This window comes from Mirounga angustirostris, unplaced genomic scaffold (assembly GCF_029215605.1).
Source record: "Mirounga angustirostris isolate CCGP_5_RB_7025 unplaced genomic scaffold, mMirAng1.0.hap1 SCAF_6, whole genome shotgun sequence".
Lineage (NCBI taxonomy): Eukaryota > Metazoa > Chordata > Mammalia > Carnivora > Phocidae > Mirounga > Mirounga angustirostris.
In genome coordinates this window covers 80,749,949-80,765,040 of record NW_026991714.1, presented here as the reverse complement: position 1 = coordinate 80,765,040, position 15,092 = coordinate 80,749,949, and the positions used below count along the sequence as shown (strand labels likewise).

At 50.2% G+C, this 15,092-nt stretch overlaps 1 protein-coding gene across 5 annotated transcripts in view; it reads left to right on the top strand.

Annotated features, from left to right (window-relative positions):
• MTR (5-methyltetrahydrofolate-homocysteine methyltransferase) overlaps window positions 1–14,579 on the top strand; it is a 106,366-nt gene extending 91,787 nt beyond the window's left edge. For 3 of the 5 annotated variants that reach the window (XM_045877771.3, XM_045877770.3, XM_064594592.1), the window contains 8 exons: window positions 15–113; window positions 1,170–1,245; window positions 4,312–4,467; window positions 5,705–5,901; window positions 8,592–8,792; window positions 9,536–9,728; window positions 10,811–10,923; window positions 11,364–14,579. In XM_045877771.3, the coding sequence (XP_045733727.1) occupies window positions 15–113; window positions 1,170–1,245; window positions 4,312–4,467; window positions 5,705–5,901; window positions 8,592–8,792; window positions 9,536–9,728; window positions 10,811–10,923; window positions 11,364–11,450 (1,122 nt within the window). In that variant the 3' untranslated portion in view covers window positions 11,451–14,579. The remainder of the gene's footprint in view (window positions 1–14; window positions 114–1,169; window positions 1,246–4,311; window positions 4,468–5,704; window positions 5,902–8,591; window positions 8,793–9,535; window positions 9,729–10,810; window positions 10,924–11,363) is intronic. The other 2 variants (XR_010412420.1, XM_064594591.1) reach the window with 2 other exon arrangements.
• The last annotated feature ends 513 nt before the right edge of the window (window positions 14,580–15,092 follow it).

Genomic DNA, 15,092 nt, shown 5'->3' with positions numbered 1-15,092 from the left:
TCTTGCATGTTCAGTGCTCGCAACTATTAGATGAGAATCTAAAGGATGAATATTTTGAGGAGATCATGGAAGAATATGAAGATATTAGACAGGACCATTATGAGTCTCTCAAGGTAAGTGACAAAAACAGGTCCCTGATGGTTGGGCATTAAAACGATCCTGCATTTTTGAATGTGACTTTATTGTTTTATGGAGGGCAAAGGTTTAGGATCATTTTAGAGAAGCCCTGTTTTCTAGTTCAAATCGGAATTCTCTGGTGTCTGAGTTCCCAGTAATTTGGGGTTATACTAAAATTAATTTCATTTATTCCACCAAACATTTATTGGGTACACAGTAGGTGTTAGGTGCTGTGCCTGAGAGCAGAGTTATGAGAACGAATGAAACATATCCAGCAGGAGAACAAGAACTGAAACGGTGTGTGGACATGATTCCCCCGGATCCTTGTTCTTGAAATAATGGAAGAAAATGAAGACATCAGACAGGACCATTGCAGCCTCTCTCCCTACTGCCTAGTGCAGGCTGCAGAGCGGTGTTAAAGGAACTGTCCCTCTCTACATAAGCTTCAGGGAATCCTTGGGCAGCAGACGTAATCACTCGTTAGAAGTCACTGGGATATTTCTTCCCGGTTCATCTGCCTGTTGGACCTTGTCCGTGGTGGGGGGCACTTTGGGGGTGGTTAGGCGAGCGAAAGGAGACAACAAACGGCATGAAGAGAACAGGTGTTTCTGAGGTGTTGACTAGCCCAAGATTCTGTGGTTGGCTTTCTGCCTCTCCTCAGGTCTGCCCACAGTTGACAGTTTCCTAGCTCTGCCTTCTGGTCCTAGGGCCGGTCGACGGCAGGCCGGTTAGCCCTGGCCTCGGATGTTCTAAAAGGGTAGGCGGGATGCCGCTCCATTGCCGGGCTTACTGCAGGGTTGAGGGATCTACATATCAACATTTAATGGGTATTTACTGAATCTTTACTCTCTATTGTTCTGGTGCTAACATGGAGCCATATTGGGTGGAAAAGGAAGAGCTTCTTATGATATGAATTTTCATTAATAAAAGCATTTGTGTTTGTTTTGTTTTGTTTTTACACAAGTCATGTACTAGCTTTGGGGACATACTTCCATAGTAGCAGCTGGAGAGAGAAGAGTCTCCGACTAAAATAACTTTTCTTTTGTTCATAGGAGAGAAGATACTTAACCTTAAGTCAAGCTAGAAAAAACGGTTTCCGTATTGACTGGCTGTCGGAGCCCCCTCCAGGTCTGTCTGGCTGTCGGTTAGAGAAAGGCTGCGTGTGATAGTGAGGGCTGGAGAGGTGTTTGCACGTACTTGGCTACAGAATCAAATGTGCAGCTAGAGACTCTTACTTGTGTCTAATAATAGTGATGAAGCACAGTGATGATTTAAAAGAAAAGGAAATAGGTACCATTTACGGAGGACCAGACTGACTGCACTCTGTAGTGAATGTGCTGTTGTCCCCACTTACATGTGAAGATCCTGAGTTTCGGGTGAGAACATGAAAGGTTACTGGGATTCTCTCTCTGGTCTGTCTTCTGACCCCACACTCTTTTCTCTGTGTGGGGCTCGAGGGGCCCCCCGCAACTTGACATAAGTTCTGGAGACCTGCCTGGGTGGCCTGGGTCGTGGGGCAGGCCCAAGTGTAGACATGGAGTGCTTGAGATCAAAGATGCCCTCACCCTGAACAGACCTTTAGAACATTCCAGCAAAGCAAGAGCTCCTATTTCCTGTGCACTCTTTCCCGTTCTCTCTCTGAATGCTTCCTTCTATTTCTTTTGTTTTTTCTTTTTTTTCCTTTCTTATTTCCAGCCATCTCTCTTGCCTTATGGAGTTGTTCATGAGGGAATAAAATATGGAAGATGTTTTGACACGCTTAGAAGGGCATGAGGTACAAATGCAGAACTGAGACAGGGTGAACAGGGGTTGTATTACTTGAATCCTTATTTCCAAGGTAATGCCTCAAATCCACTCTCCTGGCTCACAACATCAGTGTTACGCATATGATCGGCAGAGTGGAGAGCATTAAATTGGAAATGTAGGTGCACTTGGTTCTACTTTCAGTCCTGCTGAGTTCAGTGTGGGTGAGTAGGAGGAATGCCACATTGGGAGTCAGGAGGTCGGGTTCTACTCCCAGTTTGGCTCCTCGCTCCGAATCACTGAATGACCTTGAGCATCTCACTTCCATGGTTGACAGTTTCTAATGTGTAAAAAGGAGTTACCCTATGGAAGATGGTGAGGATAAAAGAAGATCAGCTTTTGAAAAATGTAAATCACTGGATAGTCCAACTACTGTTTTCCCTTTACCTTTCACTATGAAATTAGAAAAACATCACAGGGAAAGTCCCATTTTAGCCCAAATATCCAGCACGATTCAGCAGAGACAGTCCTCTGAAGGCAGCAGTGGGGATACTTTTCGAATGGCCCTCTGTCCCCAGGGTGGGGCTGCTGTGGGGCTCTGCACCTGTTACTTCAGAAGGGCAGAGGCCCCGAGGTATAGCCCACAGAGATGTTTCTGAGGACAACCCAGTCTTCCAGTAGTCGCAGGAAGTCACTAAAGGGAAAAAGAGGAGCTCTTCTCTCAAGGTCCTTGGTGGTAAAATTCCAGAATAGCATCCTTCAGTGACTACAAGGCAAGAGGGAGCTTTCATCCAGAGGAAATCTAGCTTCTTCTTAACGGTCAAACACATCAACACAATTTAATGTTATGAAGAAGAGATTGTTCTGAATAGTAAAAAGATGACCAGCAACAAATGAGATAGAGCTACTGTGAGCATGTATGAAAAGATAGAGATTTCCAGGCAGAAGTAAGAAGCAGTGCCTACTCTCCCCGTACTTTTCTCCCTCTCACGTCTACCTCTGACTATCTGGTGACACAAAAATACTCCGGAGGCTCCAGTGTTATCCCACAGCACCTGAGATGAGTAGGAGAGCGTAAGTTCTCTGATCCCTATTTACAGAGCAGGGAACTGAGGACACGGAGGCCAGGAAGCTGGTGGGGTGGTCGTGGCATCTGACCCTGGCCTGATCCTGCCCCAGGCTTGGGGGGACAGGGTGCAGTAATGTCACTCCTGGTGTCCCAGAGGGCCCCGTGGCACCATCTGTCTCCAAATTCTTTGTCATTAATTCACTTATGATCTATTTTAGACTCGCAGGGAGGTGTAAAGAACAATATGTTGAACACCCATATATACCTGCTATATATATATTAGGTACATAAGACCTAAGAAATAACCCATTTTTTGACTTGATTATTTGTTTTTTGGGTGTTGAGTTTGAGAAATTCTATATAGATCTTGGATACCAGCCCTTAGGTACATAAGACCTAAGAAATAACCTGTAGGGGCACCCGGGTGGCTCAGTCGGTTAAGCGTCTGCCTTCGGCTCAGGTCATGATGCCAGGGTCCTGGGATCGGGTCTCGTGTTGGGCTCCCTACTTAGTGGGGAGCCTGCTTTTCCCTCTTCCTCTGCCTGCCGCCCCCCTGCTTGTGCTCTCTCTCTCTCTCTGACAAATAAAATCTTTAAGAAAACAAAAAAGAACCTGGTGCCCATTTAAAAAAAAACAAAAACAAAGCAGAACATACGTAGTGGAAGTCGCCCTAGCGCTCCTCCCTCCCCTGCAGGATCCTGAATTTGATGCCTTCTTTCCGTGCATTTCCTTATGTTTTGCCTGCGTACGTATATAGCAGTGGGCAGTAGAGATGATTGATTCAGGTTTCTAACGTTTTTCTAAGTGGCTTCCTGCGTGTGCCTTTCTACAGTGGCATTTATTGTAGTATTGTCTTCATTTGTGCAAGTGAAGAGAAACCCAAGTCTCTTCTCTTGGACCGAAGGGCTGAGGGAAGAATTTCCAAGGGCGGTGTAGACAGTCGGCCCCTCGGGAAGAGTGATTTGATTTAAATTCGCTGCGGAGTTACTCCTTCTCCGTGATCATTTAAAGTTCCACTCTTTGAGGGGCGCCTGGGTGGCTCAGTCGTTAAGCGTCTGTCTTCGGCTCAGGTCATGATCCCAGGGTCCTGGGATCGAGCCCCGCATCGGGCTCCCTGCTCCACGGGAAGCCTTCTTCTCCCTCTCCCACTCCCCCTGCTTGTGTTCCCTCTCTCGCTATGTCTCTCTCTGTCAAAAAAAAAAAAAAAAAAAAAAAAAAAAAATCTTTAAAGTTCCACTCTTTGTAAAACAAGTCCAACAGGCAACAGGAGGGAGAGAGAGGGGGAGCCCCAGAGCAGGGAAGAGGCTGCCAGGAGTGTCTGGTGCAGGCGACTCAGCCCCAGGCCCCGGCATTGGCCTTGACATAGGGGCTTCTTTTTACAGTGAAGCCCACGTTTCTTGGGACTCGGGTCTTCGAAGACTATGACCTGAGGAAGCTGGTGGCCTACATCGACTGGAAGCCCTTCTTCGATGTCTGGCAGCTCCGGGGCAAGTACCCGAATCGAAGCTTTCCCAAGATATTTAAGGACAAAACTGTAGGTTAGTTCAGTACGCCCTTCTTCCTTTCTGCTCTGCTATTCGAGACGTAGTGTCTGGACTTTGAAGAGGAGAAAGGGTGGCGAGCAGAGGGTTTGGATTCTGCCAGATAGTTTATTGCTATAATCGTTCACCTATTCAGCTCTTCTGTGGTTTTTAAACTGCTAGATCGGTCCTTATTTATGGGATAATTGGGTATTTTGTTGGTCTGTTCTTTGATAAATGCTTATCGACGTCAGTTACGAGGCAGGCTCTGTGGCGGGCGCTGGGGATGAACAGAAGGTAACAGGGGTAACCCCTGCCTTCCAGTGCAGGGCTCACAGCTGGTGCGGCCACCAACGATGGGCAGTTCCTGCGCGGCCCTCCAAGCTCCTGCCTCGGGGCTGAGTCCAGGGCGTTCGTGAACACACGATAACAAGACAGATCTGGGGGAGGTGGTATGTGAAGTACTTTTTGAAGATGAAATGGGAGGGACTGGGATTGGGGATATGAGATGTTCCTGGAGAAAAGGATGTCCCCAGCAGAGGAGACAGGATGGGAAGGCACAGTCACATGTGCCCACTGGGGGAAATGCCAGGAGCCCATTGTGCCGGGATCACTGGTGGGGGGAGGGGGTGAGAAGCTGGAGGTGTGGGTGAGCTGGTAAACCGCTGGCCCCACTTCTCAGGCCCAGCCCCACCCCCAGAATCTACCCCCAGAGGCATGGGATCACAATGCCAAGCCTCTAGAGGATTAGGAGAGAGCCAGAGGAGAGTAAGGTGGAGGGGTGTTCTGCTAGGAGGTTGGGGTGAGGGTCAAGGGGAGCCAGGTGCCCATTGTGCAGGGACAACCACCCAAGTGCAGTGCTGGAGCCCCTGCAGAGGGGCTGGGCCCACACCTCCCTCCTCCACCTGGTCCACGGCCCCAGAGGCCACTGTGAGGTCACTGGAGTGATGGGTGCACGAGGAAGGTCGGTGATGGAAGGCTCTGGCTGGCTTTGTTTCACTCGCTGTCTGAGACTGCGTTGGGGAGCCCCAGATTGGGCTCTCTCTGCCTCTTACTGAACAGAGGCATTTAGGGGCACTGCAGTCAGCCCAAACCGCTAACCCTCAGCCACTGACAGGCACCAGTGAAGTATTTGGGGGGATAAAGGGGGGATGGGAGAGGCTGGCTGAGGAGGGGGAGTGGCTTTAAAAAGAAGTATTTTTTGCTGGCTATCACTGGCATTTTTAAGTGAATTCTGACTATGTTTTCCTAATAGGTGAAGAGGCCAAAAAGGTCTATGATGATGCCCAGGACATGCTGGAAGTGCTGATCAGTGAGAAGAAGCTCCAAGCCAGGGGCGTGGTGGGGTTCTGGCCGGCGCAGAGCGTGGAAGACGACATCCACCTGTACGCAGAGGACGCAGCGCCACAGGCCGCGGAGCCCATAGCCACCTTCCACGGGCTAAGGCAGCAGGTATGGGGAACCGCGGTGCTAAAAAAAAAATCATAAATAGGAATTAAGCAAGCCTGAGCTGTGTATACATGATACACCTCACCCCAAATGACCACTCATAGGCCCAGGCCGAGGCATTCGGGAGGACAGTGGACAGAAGCAGCCGGTGTGGGTTGAGAGGCTGGCCCCTTGGCACCAGCAGGAGAGGGGTGTTGGATGTGGTGTTGGACAGGCTGCCGGGACACACTGTTGCTGCCTCGGTGGTCACACACAGACGGATGTTTCCTTGATCAAAAACATCGGTTTGCATGCATGCATATTATTAAAACAGGCCGGTGGCTCCCTTTCTCAAGGGGAAGACAGGCGGAAGCACACATTTGCTGAATGTCTGTGACGTGCCAGGTGCTTAGTCGGGTGCTGGATGGACCGTCTTAATTCATTTCCACGCCGCCTTGTAGACAGTTTATGTTTCCATTCTACAGGGGGAGGGGGATGAGGGCCGATGGAGATGGTGCTAAGTCCACAGCTTTAGAGGGGAGAGCCCAGCTCGTCCACACGTGGTAGCTTCCCTCAGTGTGGCAAGAACTGGCATTTCTCAACACGGTTGCCTCTCCTGTGTCCCCACCTGGAAGAATGCAGATACCACGTGCGTGTCCCTGTGGCCTTGATGAAAGTTGTCCTCATCCAGAGTTGGAGCCAGAACTCACCAGAGCCATTAACAGAGGGTTGCAGTAAATCATCCTGCAAAGTTCCACTACCATTGTCAGTCATTCAGAAGCGATAGTATTGCTTTTAATCATAACCACCACGTAATTCATAATGACAGATAGTTTCACTGTAACAGCATCTGAAGGGATTCTTTTTTTTTTTTTTTTTTAAAGATTTTATTTTTATTTAGTAGGTAGAGAGAGGAAGCACAAGCAGGGGGAGTGGCAGGCAGAGGGAGAAGCAGGCTCCTCACTGAGCAGGCAGCCCGATGTGGGACTCGATCCCAGGACCCTGAGATCATGACCTGAGCCGAAGGCAGACGCTTAACCAACTGAACCACCCAGGTGTCCCGAAGGGATTCTTAAACTTGGGACACTGATACCGTAATAAGATCGGGGAGGGCAGCTACATCACTCCTGTCTGCACCCAGGCTCCGACACCACAGAACAGGAGGCCGCCGGTTGTAATGTTAATGTAATGTCACTAGCCAACTGGTGACTTTTCTTCTGCAGGTGTAATTTGGGTCACAAACCTCTGCCCTAGCCCTGTTTACGTCCAACACCATTCGTGACCGGGCAGGCTATGGCAGACCGTGTTAGGGCATTTAACAGCAGGACTTCTCGATGTGCACGTATGACGCATTCAGATAGCTCTTGCTGAGGAGGTGCTCTCTTCCAGTGCTCCGGAAGATGATTCTGGCTACAGCCACTTACTGCTGTGGGAGGCTTCTGTCTCAGACTGTAGTGGCCGTCTCTTCCGCGCTGTGAAGGGGCTCTGTGACCTGTCTCTGCTTGTGGTGCTGGGAAGCTCTGTGTCTGCCTCTGGCTTTTGTTAGTGAAGAATGGTTGATGGACAGAGTACATCATTTGATAACGGCCCCGCATCGTGGTCCCTGCACTCTGTGACATTTCTGCGGGCCATTACCAAACACCTTCTGGCCATTTAACCGTTTTCTGCCCAGTGTTGGTTAGGCTGTGCTTGTTTCCAGAGCTGGCAAGCAAATAATAGCTCTGAAGCCTCTGGCTTGCTGCTCACCGATTAATTGATCAGTCTTACGTGCCGTACAGCGGTCAAGAGCGTGGGTTGTGGTATCAGACCCCCGGACCTAGCACCGTCTGACACTGGGCTTGCTGATCAAGCTCTGTCTGCCTCAGGTTTCCTGTCTGTGAAATGGGGCTGATGGTATCACTTCCTTACGTCACACGGTCGTTGACAGCGTGACATTAGCGAGTTCCTGTACAGCAGCAAGAGTAGTGCCTGACGTACAGCGAGCACTCGGTGAACACTAGTTACTAGCTCTTTATCTTCTCGGCAAGTGTTTGTTGATTGTGAGATATGTATACGACCTTATTTGTCTGCTTGGTGGCAGGGGGGAGTCCATCACCATTTGGGCATGAGAAATGGGCAAGGGCGGGCACCTGGCCTTGAGGAGAGACTCCCGAAGCTGGGCTGCTGAATTCTGGGTTTGGTGTCAGGCCGGCCCAGGGGCAGCCTCGCGGTCTCCTGAGCCACCACTGTGGCGGGCAGCACGGGGCCCTGGGCTGCTGACCAGAGGTTTGCTGAACTGCATCTGTTGATGCTAAGTAGAGGCTTAGGCATTTGTGGATCCCTTTTGGATGTAACTTCTGGATTTAATGTTGATCTTGAATTGAAAACACTTTTGGGGGAAATTTGTTTTATATGAATGTTTAGGGTTCCAGTTCCCAGCACAGTGCCTGGAGGCATGCAATAAATGTGGGAAGGAGCAAATTCATTGGTTTCTTGACTGTCATGTCATGTCATGTATTTTTTTAGAATCTTCTTTCACTAGTTGATTCCACAAATATTTATCAAATACTCGCTACGTATCAGGCCGTCTTCTAAGTACTGGGAATGTAACAGGGAACGAAACGGGCATCGCTGTGTGAAGCTTAGATCCGTCTGAAGAGACGAGATTGCTGTCTGTTGCGCATCGCTCCCACATCTGTGCTGACGGTCCGTCTGTCCGTCTGTTGGGTTTGAAGGCCGAGAAGGACCCTGCCAGCGCGGACCCGTACCAGTGCCTCTCGGACTTCATTGCTCCGCTGCATTCCGGCGTCCGCGACTACCTGGGTCTGTTTGCCGTCGCCTGCTTCGGGGTGGAGGAGCTGAGCAAGGCCTATGAGCAGGAGTGTGACGACTATAGCAGCATCATGGTCAAGGCTCTGGGAGACCGACTGGCTGAGGTAGAGCGGCGGCACTGGGGACAGACTGGGTGGGGAGCGTGTGACGGTGCCGGGTGCGAAGCAGCCCTTAGCATCCATGTCCTGCCGTTTTGTTTTCACCGAGTCAGATGAGGCTGGCCTTAGCATCACATGCAATTTTAAAAAATCAGCTCTTCTCGAATTGCTCTCATACATCATTTTTTGGGCAAAGGAATGCCTCCAGCGATGCCGTAGTTTGTAGCCGTCCTTAGAACCGCGACCTCTTTGCTGTAGTTCTGATGTCTCTCTTTGCTTGTTGTGTGACGTTTTCCTGAGGAGCCTGAAAAATTCAGGACAAATTTCTACGCCAGGACTCCTTGTTCTCGTGTTGCGATCCTCTGTAGATTCATCTTCCTGTACGTGGCCGGGGTCCCCTCTGCTTCCCCTGAGGCTGGCAGGGGAGGAACTGGCAGCTGTAGTGGTCCCCGCTTCTCCTTGTGGCCACTGTCAGGGAAGTGTTTCAGTTCAAGGCCCTCGAATCCTCAGATCACTGAAGAGGATATGTCAGAGCCCAGGCTGAGGCCAGAACTGGGCAGAGAGCAGCTGATGAAGCGACAAGCGAGCTGAGAATGCAGTCGGCCCCTCTTGCCCAGTTCCTCCCGCCTGTGGTGCAGGCAAGGGCGGGGGTTGCCCCGGTCAGCTTTGATGGGGGGGGCGGGGCGGGGGGGCGCCGGTGCAGGGGGCTCCTGCCTCTGCCCACACGCACGCCTTGCTCCCCACTGCAGGCCTTTGCGGAGGAGCTCCACGAGCGGGTCCGCAGGGAGCTGTGGGCCTACTGCAGGTGCGAAGAGCTGGACGTCGCCGACCTGCGGCGGCTGCGCTACGAGGGCATCCGGCCGGCGCCCGGCTACCCCAGCCAACCTGACCACAGCGAGAAGCTCACCATGTGGAAGCTCGCCGACGTGGAGCGGTGCACGGGTGCGTGCGGGGAGCGGGGGGCGCCCTCCTTCCCCGTGCGGGTCACGGGCCTGCTCCGGTCACACACAGCAGTGCACACGTGGCCACCCGTGTCAACACGTGGGAACGCTCGGAATGAACCCCCCCTTCCTCCCATCTAGCTCTTGATCCCACTGTTTTACAACTACATTATTGAATAGTCGTCTCAGACCCCTCGCTTTTAGATGGATCAATTCCCATTACTTTCTCTTAGGCTGTAACGGATGAGAATTTAGCTTATCATAGTGCCCGCCCATCTCCCGCCCTGATTTCCTGCTACAGGGCTCTCACTGCTTCTAATCTCACCATTAGCGACCTTCAAAGCCTTCAGTGACGTAGTTCCCGTCAGCTCCTCCTCCTCTGGACGCTGCCCCTGCCCTTCAGCTTTTCCCCTTTATTAACACAACTAACAGTGTCAGTGGAATGAATCAGAAGTGTGCCGTCAGTGCCGATCAGGTGAAAGGGACTTGGGTTCAGGTGAGGGACTGAGGCTTTTGGACACTGGCAGGAATGGCGTGGACTCCCTGAACCGTAAGATATGGGTTCGAGTCCTTCCCTGCCGTGAGCTACCTAGTGATCTCTGGCAAAGTGTTGAAACTTTGTGCTGCTCTGTTCCTTGTCCATAAGATGAGAGGCTTAGACGGGACAGCCCGGTGCTCCCTCTGTGTCCTGTGGGCTCGTTCTCAGGGCCCGACTGTTGTCATCCCAAGGGGCAGGAGCCTGGGGGTCCAGATGGTGCCTTTCTCCCAGGGCTGGCACTCCTTCTCTGAGAGGCCCAGGTTTAGGACCAAGTGGAGGCCTCTGTCCCTGAGATTGGAGGAATGGCGGGGGGCGGGGGGGTACAGACGGTCTTTTCAAGGTCTGTCCCCCTGGGTTAGAGGAGATCGGCCTGAATTTCATGCTGTGTCATGTGTCCACTTAGAAGGCATAAGCTCACTTTCATTCACCTGTTCCTTCTTAAACAAGAGCTTATTGGGTGCTGCCAACCGCCAGGCCCTATGCTGGGCACTGGAGAAATCAGCATTTTTCCCCCCCACCCCCCGCCCCCGTGTTGCTCTCTGCAGGCATTAGGTTAACGGAATCCCTAGCAATGGCACCTGCTTCAGCAGTATCCGGCCTTTACTTCTCCAATTTGAAGTCCAAATACTTTGCAGTGGGGAAAATTTCCAAGGATCAGGTAAGTTAGCCGTTTCTTTGTGTATGGCTTCCCTAGATGCCTGTCTTGTCTTAAATGGAACTGAAGAACCTGTTTTATTTTACATGTGAATGAGAATAAAAAGGGAGGGAAAGCGTGACGAAATTTACCCCCAGTTAATGTCTTAATTTGATATCAGCTTGTTACCCCGAAGCTCGCCCTCCCCATTTGCACACCTACACCCCCAACGCTCACACACTCTAGCCAGCATCTTGGCACCGGAAACTTACTGCATGTTGTTTTCTGCCCAGAGGATAAGGCGACTTGGTGAACAGATAAATATCCATCTCCATCTAACTCAGTAGATTGCTATTATGACAAGAAATGGAAGGCATTTCGGGTTTCCTAGCAAATCCTGTGGGAACCTCACTTCAGAAAGTCTTATCATTTTGGTTTGATATGCTGCTTCTAATCTTTTGCAGATTGAGGATTATGCTCTTCGGAAGAACATGTCTGTGGCTGAGGTTGAGAAATGGCTGGGACCCATTTTGGGATACGACACAGAGTAACTTGTTTATTTATTTACTTTTTAAATCCTTTTCTCTGCTTGAGGATCCTCAAGGAAATAGAGTCCAGAGTGCCTTTAAAATGAACAGCAGTAGTAGCAACGTAAAAGCCCGGCCGCCTCACTCTGCTCCAGGCTTCGGAAGACTGTTTGGTGGAACCTTGTAGAGGAGCAGGGCCTTCCTGTGTCCTTGGGAAGCAAGCGGCTCCTTTCCGGGGGACCTTGAACGAAGAGCAGCAAGCACAGCTCTGGTGGTTTTCCTGGTCCCCGCGGACGGGACAAGCTGGAGTTAGAGGTCTTTTGCCTTTCAAAGCAAGTCAGCTTGCTTTTTTTTTTTTCATTTTTACCTTGCGTCTAGGAGGCCACTTATTATTATTTTTTTTTCTCTTGCTCTCTTAGAAAAAGGCCCGAGACTTAACTGAGTAGAGAAATGTATAGAAAAACGTGACCCCGTGGCAAAATCACCCTGTGCGAAATGGGGCATTTTAATCTAAAACGGTTGCAACAGCACTCTGACAGGGAAGAAAGTACAACTCTGCTCTCCCTCTGGAAGACCTCGTTTTCATTTTCTGAAGTCCTGATTACATGGGTGCGGAAGTCCCTTTGGCAGAAGGTCCTCTCTCACCGCTGACTGCTTAGAAATGCTCAGGCTGTTTGCCCTAGGGTGGTCAGACACAGGGGTGTTCTCTTAGCATTTATGTCCTCTTCTAGTTTCATATTCTCTGCCCTGAGGGCGAAGAAGGAGGTGGGGTGAGGAAGTGGCTGCTCAGGGTAGTTAGCATCTTGTCGCTGTTTTCTGGAGTTGAGCAGGCTCTTGGCTGAGCCGCGGTGTCCTGTGCAGGGTTGGACCGACGAGCAGCGAGATTGCACTCAATTCCCCCATTTCTGTGCCGACCCGACTGTGGACTCCTGCAGTGTAGGACAGCACATTGACGTGTTCTCAGTTATTTTGGGGGAAATGGCTAAGAACATGGACTTCGACGTCAGACATACCTGGATTCACATTTCACCTTTGCCGCTGGCTGTGCAACGCGGGCAAATTACTTCCATTCTCCAACACTGTCTTCTCATCTGTACAGTGGGGACACCAGTTCCTCTGTCATGGGCCTGAGGGGTGGATAAATGAGGTGACACACGTAGGGCACGGAGCAGGGCATCTGACACACAGTAGCTTCTGTAGAGCTCAGTGAGTAGTGCCTCCAGCTCAGCACACGGTTAGTCTTCCTGGGAAGGGAATAGATTAACAGGTGAAAAGATACCAGGGGATCGCAGGTGATAAAGACTGGACCGCCTGCACGAGGTGCCCTTTCTGCGATTAGAGCCCCATTTACACTATGACTGGGACAGGGAAGCTGCCTTCATGTCCCATGAACCGTTAGGACTCATGTTCTGTGTGACAGCCCTCTCCCTCGGCTCTTGTGATTTAAGCCTTGCTTCCCAAAGCAGTTCTAGCAAATGTACATTCATTCAAGTGCATCAGAGGCGAAAGGAAAAAATCTTCGGAGAAGGAGAACCCTCCACATCTGCAGTGTACCCACGTGGACTTACAGAGGAACGGACCTTTCGGCCACCACTTGCCCTTGAAGCAAACACAGCCTTGTGCTTCTTGAGGTACAGTCGGTCTGTGCGTGAGTGAGAACGGGACTCAGTTTCCCGAGACACTTAGTCGGGAGACTTATCTTCTGTTCTGTAACAGGTGTGTTATTCTTGGTACCTTCTTCTGTGAGAAAGAGTAACCTCCTCCGAATATTTGACTGTGTTTCGTCAGAATTAGAGTTGCTAAGAGTCTCCTGATTTCGTTAAGTATTTTCCATCTCTTCCCTCAGCTGGTTATGTGACAGAATGGCTTCCTTAAATGTACTGTTCATCTCATCCCACGAGGGATGCCTTTTTTCCCAAAGACAGAAACAGTTCATGGAAGTTCGAGCCCCTATATATTCATGGAAGAATATAAAGTGCCAGTTGAAGCCCCCTCCCTTGTTTATGTCATACACTTGGAAGGCAGGTAGGTGGCCGTTCTGAATGCGGGGTCCCTTCTGTGTCAGTGCCTGTCCATGCAGAACCTCTTCTGGTCGTCACCGTCTGTGGCTGTCATTCGAACCCACTCATAGTCATCATTTTCACCGAAGATCCCACATTATTTTTCCCTCTAAAGAGGCGCTTGTTTGGCATCTTCCTCTCTCTGCTGCTTGCTCTGCTGTCCACACTGAGGAGTCTGGTTGGCGGGATGGTGGGGAGATTGGGTGTATGACAACCCATTTCTCCTTTGAGATATTCTCCTATGTCCTCACTGCACTCACAGCTGAACTCATGTAAGAATAGTCCGCCTTCTTTCTGTTTCTCTCCGGCACGCCCTCAGCAGATACTGACTGACTGCTGTGTGCCCCCCACCTGCTCCCCCTTTCTCTCTTGAACCCAGTGAGGTTAGGTTTTTACCTGCCTCTTCTGGCATCAGTGACCCCTCAGAGGTTAGACCCAGTGGCCTTCCTGGAGATTTGTCATCTGTGTGGGCCTGGACAATGCAGACCCACTTCTTCAAAACTCTCCTTTCCCTGCTTCCCCCTTGGCATCACTCTCTGCTTATCCTTCTGTGTTTCTGATCATTTCTCAGCCATTTTCATAGTTTTTTTTCCTTCCTCTGCCCATTTAAATCCTGGTGTCCTCAAGGGCCTGGCATTAGTGACCTCCTTGGCATGTGTAGTTCCAGTGGGTGATCTCACTGAGTTAGTATCCCCATCTAAGCTCTGTCCTGAAGAGCACAGGGTACATCCAACAGCCCCTTCCAGGCAGACAGACAGACACCTCAGTGTGTCTCGTCTCATTCCTCTCCAATCGTGAAATTCAGTCATGAAGAATGGTGCCACCACTCCAACATGAAACCTCACACTTAGCCTATATCATCTTTGGCTTAGACTATTGCAGGTATCTGAAAAAGTCAGCACACGAAAGACACACTTAGCCTATTTTAGTCAGGATGGTGGCAGAGATATTTTGGGAAGGCAATGCTTAGATGAAGGCCTGACTTGGGATGTGAGGGATGAAGATGAAGAAACAAGGTAGGAACAAGCTGTCTTTGTTCATGAACAGGAGTATGAAGGGTTGGAAAGGTATCACATCTTCCCGAATTGATCTATAGGTTCAGTGCCATTTCCAACAGAAATTATAGTAGAGGCTGTGTTCAATATGACAAGCAGGTGTTTAAATTTATATGGAAAAGCAAAGGACCAAGAATGGCTGAGTGCTACCAAATGTGAAGAGGTTACGAGGTAGTAGGTTTCGTTGTATGTGGTGCAGAGGTGACCATTCCAAGCAGGGCCGTGAAATGAGGAGCCTGCAGGGTAACCTGTGCATGTGTTGACCTTGACAACATGACGGAGGTGGCTTGGCGCATCCAGGAGGACAGGCAGGGTGACTCCACACGGGGTGCTGCAACAATGCTTATCTGAAGGGAAAAGGTGAAATTTGGTTTCTGCCTCACGTGTTATCCAACCGTCAATTCCAAATATATTAAGGTCTTAAATACAAAAAATATATATTTCAGTGTTTGCGTGGACAAGCCTAAGGGCAGGAAAGAATCCCTCGAGACATAAAGCACTAACCACAAAAATAAAAGATGATTAAATCAACTGGTTTTTTCTTTAAGATT